General features: G+C 34.4%; 1 protein-coding gene across 1 annotated transcript in view; it reads right to left on the reverse strand.

Annotated features, from left to right (window-relative positions):
• Positions 1-9,885, reverse strand: part of LOC106868360 (agrin) — a gene marked incomplete at its 3' end in the record, with an annotated part of 738,012 nt that overhangs the window by 92,847 nt on the left and 635,280 nt on the right. The window contains exons 11-13 of the mRNA XM_052968462.1: positions 6,651-6,753; positions 4,687-4,778; positions 1,206-1,320 (exon numbers count right to left, since the gene is read on the reverse strand). Of these exons, the coding sequence (XP_052824422.1) occupies positions 1,206-1,320; positions 4,687-4,778; positions 6,651-6,753 (310 nt within the window). The remainder of the gene's footprint in view (positions 1-1,205; positions 1,321-4,686; positions 4,779-6,650; positions 6,754-9,885) is intronic.

The raw sequence follows: 9,885 nt of genomic DNA on the forward strand, positions 1-9,885 counted from the left end.
ATAATATATGTATGTGTGTGTGTGTTTGTGTGAGTGTTTAGTTGTCCAATGAATTTTCACAAGTTTGAAAAAAAGAGACACTCATATTTTTAGGTAATAGAGTTGGTACATTATTCATGCAAAGTTATAAATTTAATTTCTTGATAGCTATTTCATGTTACCAAATGCTTTCATGTTGAAGAACCTTTCAAGTGTGAAAAGAACATGCAACAACCATATAATCATCAGACATGACTGAATAAAAGAGTATAGTTATACTCGACTATTCTGAGACTGGTTTATAATACTGTATTTGTGAATGAATTCATGGTTGCTTAGCCAAGATACCTGGATTTTATTCAGTTCACCACTGAATAAAATATGTTTAATAAATTTTGTAATAATATAAATTTAGTTTGCTAGTGGATACACAATATATTAGTTCTGATAGTTCTGTTGTAAAAATTAAGTCACAGTTTAGTAGATATGGCCTAAATTTTATTACAAAAACGAATAGATTTGTAAAAATGTATAACAAAATAAATTTCTTCAAAAAATAAATAAATAAAATAAAATATAAATTCTATTTAGCATTTAGAGTTTATATGATCTTGAAGATATTGAAATAATTCATTGAATAGCAATTGTAGTTTGTAAAAAAACAGAACTACTTGATGAATTACAGAGTCCTGCTTTTGTGATGTTAAGGAGTTAAGAAATAAATTTACTTAGATAGAATGTTATGTCTATTACAAGTATATTTTGTTGAAAGTTCCAATACCTATTCCCTACCTCTGGTAAACTGATGCAAAATGGAATTATCAGGTTTAGCAACATAATAAAACACTTTATAATCAATATATTCTCAAAGTAAAGGTTGTGTCTATGCAACTCACGTCAGATGTAACATGTCAAGTAAGGAAGTAGAGGAGAATATGATGATGATGATAATGAGAATAATTATGATGGGGATGAAACTTATCCCACAGCTTGCCTGATAATGTAAGAGTAGCTCAAGGCATTAGTTCAACAGTGAAAGATATTGACAATACAATATTCCAAGTAAAGGAAATCTTAAGTTAATGACAAAGAAAAAATATGCTTAACTTTCTTGAAATTTCAAGTTGATATGATATTTCATCAGCAACAATAACTCAATTTTCATGTGATATATAGAAACATTGAACAATTTTTTTGTTGAATACTGAGAAATGATTTTTACTTACTGCAATCACCACGAGATTCCACTTCAATTAGTTTTTGATCGCGACATGAAGCAACCTTTAGTTCACACTCATTCTGGTAAGAAATCCTGTTTGTTCCACATACCTTATTCTCAACCTGAAGTAGATTACAGAAACCATTCAGGTATAATAAAAAAAAAAAATGATATTTCCAATTATGTTATACAGGAAGCTCTATGTAGAAATACAGTTTACTGAAAATTAAAAAACTTCAAGATCTTAGAAGTAACTTGATCTATGTTTCTGCATGTAGATATAAGGTTTTCTGCCGAAGTATAATTCCATTCACTGATTTTGGTTTCCATTTGAGAGATATTAGATAGAATGTATTATGATTATTAAATAAAAATTAAACAGATTCTAATTGTAATTGAAATTTCTTACACCTGGCAGATGTCACTTTTGCACCACTCAGGCAACAACCCCCATGTCCTCCAGGGTTTTCCTCTTTTGGCAGATGGGGGCCCTGGTGGCTTTGCCCTAGTTGCTTCATAAAGCTGAGGTATGTCCCTGGAGGAAAGAACTTTTGGGTTCATACAAGAGGTTATTGCTGCTGAGGGTTTTATGAGGTTGTGCAGATACTACCTCAACTTCTTTTAGTTGCCTTTTACAATGCACAGCGGAGTGCCAATCCTGGAGACCTATTCAGGTGGGGACTCAGAATGTCCTTTCACTGAGGGATGATTCCTGTCTGGCCCTGATGTCTTTGAAACTCAGCCATTTGTAAGTTGTTGTAGCAGCCCTATCAGAGGTGTGTCAGCCAGAGGAGGGTGACATCTCATGAGTGGTTACACCTACCACTGGTCTGGGTGCTCTAAGAGTTAGCTTGCCAGTGTGGTAGCAGCTGCAATGGTCAGCAGGTTGGTTCTAATTATATTAAATGTAACACCTGACAATGAGTGTATTATGTGGCCAAGGATTCAACATTCTCCAACCAGCTGTGCTCTGTTGTGGAGAGTATCCCCAATAGGAACACATTCTTAGTCATAGGAGATTTCAATGCATCACTTGGGGTTGACAGAATCGATTACAAGTGTTGTCAGTCTTTTTATGATCTGGTACTAGGAATGAAAGTGGTGTGATGTTCCTGGATTTTGTCAAAAGCCATGAACTTTGCATAGCTGGGTCCTGGCCCTTACATTCAGAGCAGCATTGCTGGACTTGGTATTACAATGCTGGCCATGTGGCTAAGGAGATCGACCACATATTTATAGATGGCTGCTAGAGACTCCTACAGAACTGCAGGGTTTTTCAGAGTGTTAGTTTTTTGAGCACTGAACATAGACTTGTTATGGCTGAATTGAAATTGAGACTGAAGTCTAAGAAGCTGAAGGCAGCAACTTCTAGAATGGATATCAACAGGCTCAAAGATCACAGTGTAAGCAAGACTTATTTGCAGTAAGTTGGATCTGTGTTACTTGGGGTTGACTCCTCAGCTGATCCTGTGGAAATGTGGGAAACTTACAGAGACACCCTACTGGTTTCCAAAATCAAGCCAGGAAACATTTCCATTCCATGTGAAGCAGTGATGGAGCATAGCTGCTGGGTGAGACTGGGTGGAGTCCCTTATTATTTGCTTTGAGGGCTGACATGTGGGATAGTCAGTGCACTGAGGTCCAACAAGGAAAAGCAAGTCTGAGAAATCTATGAGGACGTTGGGAATCAGCTTCACATCGCTATGCTGTGTGGTGGAGCCTCTCACTAGGTGTTCTGGAGTATTAAACTCTGATGGTACACTTCTGATGCTGGAGCCCAAGGTGGCAGCTCAGTGGGTAGTATACTTTGAGGAGTTGTACAAGGGGGACCTACCTAGTACTGATCTGAATATCAAGATGTCTTCAGCATTGGTGGCTGACCTGCCAGTCAGCTGTGATCTACTATTTGAATATGAGTTCATATGGTGGTAAATCAACTGAAGAGTAGGAAGGCAGCAGGAGTTTGTGGCATCCATGAGGATATAATCAAGAAAGGTGGGCCTGCTGCAGTCTTGCTCTTGTGGCAGATAATCTGTTCAATCTGGAACAGCAGCATATGACCTGACTGAAGGAGGGGCATAATTGTCTCACTTTGGAAAGGTGAAGATGACTGCTGTGATTGCAACAATTATAGGGCTATTACACTCTTCTCAGTACCCAGTAAAGTCTTTGCCAGGGTTACTCTGAATAGAGTGCAAAATTACCTGGTCACATTTCAGTGGCTGGAACAGTCAGAGTTCACACCAAAGAGGTCAACTATCGAAAGGATCTTGGCTCTTTGTGTACTCATTGAACACCTGATGAGCTTTCAGCAGATGCTGCTTGTAGCTTATGTTGACATCCATAAGGTGTTTGACTTCGTGGACTGAGATATACTTTAGAAGGTTCTGAAGCTGTGAGGTATACCTCCTCAACTGATTGGGCTGATGTTGTTCTTGAACAATCAATGCAGTTCAGATTGGGACTCAACATCTGACCTTTTCCCAGTTAGCAGATGGAAAGAACAGTTTATTTTGTTATGGTACAAAGCTCTGTTTACAAGTAAGTATATGAAAGCAACTGATCATATTGATTCCATTGCATGAGTATTAAGAAAAATGAAATTCAAACTGTCTTGAGGATTCAAATTTAGTGAACCTCTAAAGCAGATATTGTAAAGCATCCAATTTGGTGCCCTACTGATTCAATATCTGCTACTAGACAAATGGTTTTCAGAGTACAATTGATATAAAGGCAAAATATTAATAAGAATCCAAGAGAAATTTAATTAGACCCTAAATACACTTCAAAATCAGCTATCTCATTTAATTGGTAATTACTGTATTATAAATTAGAAAGTCACCAAATATTAACTAAATTTTAAAATATTTTATATAAATAGGTTTCTGATAATTCATTTCTAAACATTATTCTATTTTCATTTATAATATGATATATTATGAAAATTTTCTCTGTCTGAAGATTTTCTAATAGGAAATTCCTTACATCTCTATATAACATGTAAATCTTTTTAATTCCTATTAGCAAATGAAACATGTGTAACAGAGAATAAGCAATACCATATCTATTGATATAGGAGTAACATACAATTATTTTTCATATACAGAATAGAAAGAGAATTTAAGTTGTCATGATTAAAAAGTGTTCCACAAACTGTATTGTGCAATTTGTGGTAGAATTATTATACCAATTTAAAACATACAAAAGTACTATGTATTATTAAGTATCCCAAATCTTTTTTCATATATCAAAATAGTCACCTATTCTCTACTCCACTGTGCCTGATAAACTGAAATACAGTGGAATAAAATTTTAACGACCAGATCACAGATGTACATCAATACTTCAATACTTACTAATATATAAATACCATTGTAAAATAAGGCAATGTAACTCCTTGAATTTTAACGGGAAGTCTTGGATCAAATCTGTTGGATAATTACACCACTAAAATATTTACCAGTTATAAAACAAAAAACATGATTTACCTCCACACAGGCCGATGGACATACACATTTGGCATTTTTACCATCACTTTGACAAACGGCATAGAATTCGCAGCGTTGATTTTCACAACCATCTGTATTCGAAAGAAAAGCAAAACTGAAAATGAGGCTGATTGAAATGAATTGAATTTCAGCGAATTACTGTGATTCCAACTAGAAAATAACATTTTTCTGGAAAAGTAAAGGTGGTGGAGTGTTGTGAACCTGTTAATATACACTTATTTATATAACAAACAATGATATCACAAGAAAAATATTTCTAAAATGACATGGGAGAAGGTATGGCTATGTGACCAAGAAGTTTGTTTTGGAACCATATGGTTCCAGGTTTCAGTCCACTGCTTGAGAAGGCACCATCTGCCACAGCCTCAAAATGACCAATACTCTGCGAGTAGAATTATTCAGTAGAAACTGTATTGAAGCCCTTTGTACACATGCATGTGTGCATGCAATTACATTTGCAGTGCTGTTTGAGTATTCGACAAAACACCTTGTGGTGTTTGCTCAAGTTCTCTTAGTTCTTTGCACAATGAAGTAAAATCGTGCTTTGACCATCTTCGCTTTGATTTTCTTTGTGAGTTAGTAAATAAAGTACCAATACAATTTGGTAGATTAATGGAATGTTAGCATCTCAGACAAAATGTCTTGCCATGTCTATTTTGGTTCTGTGCATTCTGAATTCAAATCCTTCCCCCTGTCAGTAGTAAAAACTGAGTCTGTCAGGATCCAGCATAATAGTCAACAAGTTTGGGATGTTCTCAAGCAAGTGTCCAAGTATTTTTAATGCTTATTCTCTTTCACTAGCACATCTGATTGTATGAGATAATGCAAAATGACTTTTATACCCCCATATCTCTCTCTCTATGTGTGTGTGTGTGTGTGTGTAGGCACTGGCATGGCTGTGTGTGGTTAAGAGGTTCACTTAACTACTACACTGTACATTGTTTCAGCTTCAGCCCCACTACTTGGCACCTTGGGCAAATGTCTTCTGTTGTAGCCCCAGGTTGACCAATATCATAGTGAATTTGGTAGAAGTAAGCTGCAAAGAGCTTGTTGTGTATATATTTATGTGTGTGTGTGCATGTGTGCATGCAAATATGAACATATATTTATATGTATGTGTGTGTATGTGTATATGTATTAGTTTACATTTGCAATTCTGCAAAAATTGTTCACGTATCATTGATCATGTTGCTATCATCTTTCCTATCAATTAGTCATTTCTTAGCTTTTCCCCTTTGATTACGTATGGAATAAAATATTCCTTACTTAAAAACCATGGAAAGGACAGTGACAGGTAGAGCTACAAAATTTATATATATATAACTTATTGATGTATATTAACAAAAGATGTAAACATCATGAAAAGGATGTCTAAATAAAAAGAAAACAACCAAAAACTATGTATGGTCTTTGCTTTGAACTGAGCTGTGGAAAAATCGGAAAAATGTAAAAAATAGTGTTATTAATGAACTTTTCTCTGTTCTTCCATTTAATATATTAGATATATTAAAAAAACTATATTGCAATGCAATATGACATTCCACAGCCATTATAATTTGTCACTTGTCACACTTGCAATCAAAAATGCAATGAGTGGATCTTTGAAAACATTTATTGTTCACCAAACACATTATAGAATTAAAAGAATATAAGTGTTATACAATTGCCTAATCACCGGATTCATTTGACAATAATCACATTATTGGAGTCATATTATACAGTCATGGCATGACGAGAGTCATAAACACAATTTCCTATTTGTTCTGACACTGCAATTTGTTCAGTCATTAATGAAATTTTCATGTTAAGAATGAATTTTTGAGATCATTCTAATATCTAATATTAATCTGAATATTAATCTAAGTTTGTGTGAGAGGGTAAAAATAAATATATCCTAAATTAAAGAAATAATTAATAGAATTTTAGAAGAAAATAAAACATACTGCAAAGTCCTTTGTGTTTCACTTTTACATCAGACCTCTTTTGGCAGTTTTCTAGTCTCAGTTTGCATTCATTCGTATATGATATGCCATTCATGCCACATACCTGGAAACAGAACATTGGAGAGAGAAGCATGTATAAAATACTATTGTTATAACTTTTTCTCTATTCATACATTTAATATGCAGTAGATGAATTACAGAGACTATATTACAATGTAATATGACATTTCCTGAATCACTATGATTTCTATCTCATTGTATGACAATTAATTTCATGCTTTTGATTATTTAAGTAGCTTTTTAATACATTTCCTATTGTAAAATGCTGTTGTATCAACAAGATATTCAAAATTGAGAAATGTGACTTCAATTCTCATTTAGAATTGTGAAAACCTGAAAAGTTCCTCCTTTATTTTTTTATTTGGTTTCTATAATGTAACCAAAGCAGTGCATCTCAGTGCCAGATAAGTAACGCAGACGTGTTAGGAGTCTTTACATATATCTGTTAAAGCCAGATTCTTATTGCTAAAAAACTGGGAGAAATGATTTTAGAACAATCTAATGGTAGAGGAAGGGAAGGTAAGAGAGGACATAGAGGTAACAAATGCCAAAGAAGTAACAGATGGAGAGAGGAGAAAATACAAGAAAAGTCAGTAGAATTGAAAACTTTGAGGAGAGATGATTAAGGAGGTTATGATTAAATTTTTCTTATAGCATTTCCTTGTTATTACATCAGGGAAATGTTATAAGAAAACCCCTAATCTTTATTCTCAATACTTCCTTCCCTTAGTTATTAGCATATTGTATTTTCCTCACCCACCTGAATTCTTGAGTCTGCTTTAGAAAATGATGGAAAAAGAGCATAAAAGGGGGGATCAATTATCTTAAACTGGATAGAGTAGATGGCATTCTTAAGCTGTGTGTACCAAACAAATGTTATATCAATTAATTTTAATATACTTCTCTGAATATATAGGACCCTGATTGTGCACTCCTCTTTGACCAAAGTTGTAAAACAAGGCTAAAATCCTTTGCATTTGTAATGGCATTTACGAGGTATTTAGACTCTTTCTCTTTCTAAACTTGAGATGATGGAAGTAGCATCATTGTACCATATTAAAAGAATATGTTACAGGTTAGATTTCTCTCTCTCAGAATCAGTACAGAGGGAAACAAGCTGTAACTGAAAGTTGGAAAATACTGCAAAATCCTTGATAATAAATACTATAAAAAAAAAAGCAACTTCTATGATACATACAGATTTACTTATTTAAGAGAAATTGAATATAGACTGATTCTGGTAAATAACCGAAGGTCATAACATTCACTTTACCATTTATTTGTTAAGTCATTAGACTGTGGCCATGCTGGGACACAACCCCAAAAGTTTTAATTAAACAGTTTATTGAGTACTTACTTTATAAGTCTGGTACTAATTCTGCTGGTCTTTTTTGCCAAACCACTAAGTTATGGGGATTTAAACAAACCCACACTAGCTGTCAAACACAGATGCAAGGACACACACACACACACACACATATGCATACAATGGGTTGGGTTTCCATTAAGTTTCCTTATACTAAAATCATTTGTAAGACATTGATCAGCCTCAAGCTATATTAAGATACTCTAGACTAAGGTCACAGGTGTTGGACTGAACATGAAACCACATGGTTACAAAATGAGCTTCTTAGCTACAAAGCCATGCTTGTGCTTACTGTATACTGTGCATAGAGTGCTTTTTTTTTCATTTAAGCTACAATGGTGTTATTACAACAACATAAAATTTAACTTGAAAAATGTTAGTAATAAAATTAAGATAGTAAACCTATGTCTAAGCATGGTATCTTCGACATGAATTCTATCAATTATTTCTGGGAGTCAGTAAAGTGCAAAGGATGGATTAGTTTTATGTCCTCCAGAAATTTTATATCTTTATTAGCTCTCAGGAACAAGGCATATCTTTTACTTTAAATTCTGAAGCTGTGGTCTATTTCTATAACATCACTTGCAATATTTCCTTATACTTAGTTAACTCTTTTCAAGAGACTGTTCCTGGTTTCTTCTTTTGAAGTGTTTTCATCAACTATCTATGAGTCTGTTGTTTTCTCTTTTGTGAAAAGATAAGGAACAAGAAAGGTGAGTTTGTTTCTATATGCTTGTTAACTGGTATTCACAAAGTGTATCTATATCTTGGTCAAGCATAATGTGTCCCTCAGAGTATTACTAGTGAGAACAAACAGCTATCTTTTATGGAAGAGGAGGCAAATGATTCACATTTTAAAGCGTTAACAGCAGTAAAGTTGTAGTTGGTTCTTTTGAGAAACACCAGTACAATACAGACTGATATGGCTTTTAATGATAATTGTAAAATATTTTACTGATTTTCTCTGCCAAAGATGGTTAAAGGGAGCATACATTTGGTTTATATTTGTTTGCAAATTCTATAGAATGGGTATTTGGAGTGGTTGGCATTGGGAAGGGCATCCAGCTGTAGAAACACTGTCAGATCAGACTGGAGCCTGGTGCAGCCTCCTAGCTTCCCAGACCCCAGTTGAACCGTCCAACCCATGCCAGCATGAAAAACGGACGTTAAACGATGATGATGATAGTAGATGGAAACTGAAAGAAGCCCATCTTGCGTGTGTGTGTGTGTCTTTATGTCTGTGTTTGTTTGTCCTGCACCACCACTTGACAGAAGAGACCAATAGAATAAGTACCACACTAAAAAGGAAAAATAAGTACTAGGGCTGATTCATTTGACTAAAAAAAATCTTCACGGTGATGCCCTAGCATGGCAGCAGTCTAATTAAAATAAAAGATATATATATACCCTCGCCACACACATATTATTGATTTTTGATACAGATTTTTCTATGTTTGTGTGGGTCAGAGGGGATTCAAGAGGCCAATTTTCTATGGCTATGTGTGTTTCTTGTCGCCAATTCCTCACCTGTCTATCAGTAAGCTAATATTTCCTTATGACCAGAGAAGTTTCCACAGATGATTGAAATCTAACAGCAAGGTAATTTTAAAATAGTGGTACCCAAATTCATGCTATTACATTCACTCACTCATGCATACACACACACATGCATACCTACACACCTACTCACAAATACATATATATATATATATATATATATATATATATATGTGACAATTGTTTCCCTTTACCAAATCCATTCACAAATCATTGCTATATATATGTATGCATACATATATATATTATTGT

The sequence above is a fragment of the Octopus bimaculoides genome, chromosome 6, assembly GCF_001194135.2.
Source record: "Octopus bimaculoides isolate UCB-OBI-ISO-001 chromosome 6, ASM119413v2, whole genome shotgun sequence".
Lineage (NCBI taxonomy): Eukaryota > Metazoa > Mollusca > Cephalopoda > Octopoda > Octopodidae > Octopus > Octopus bimaculoides.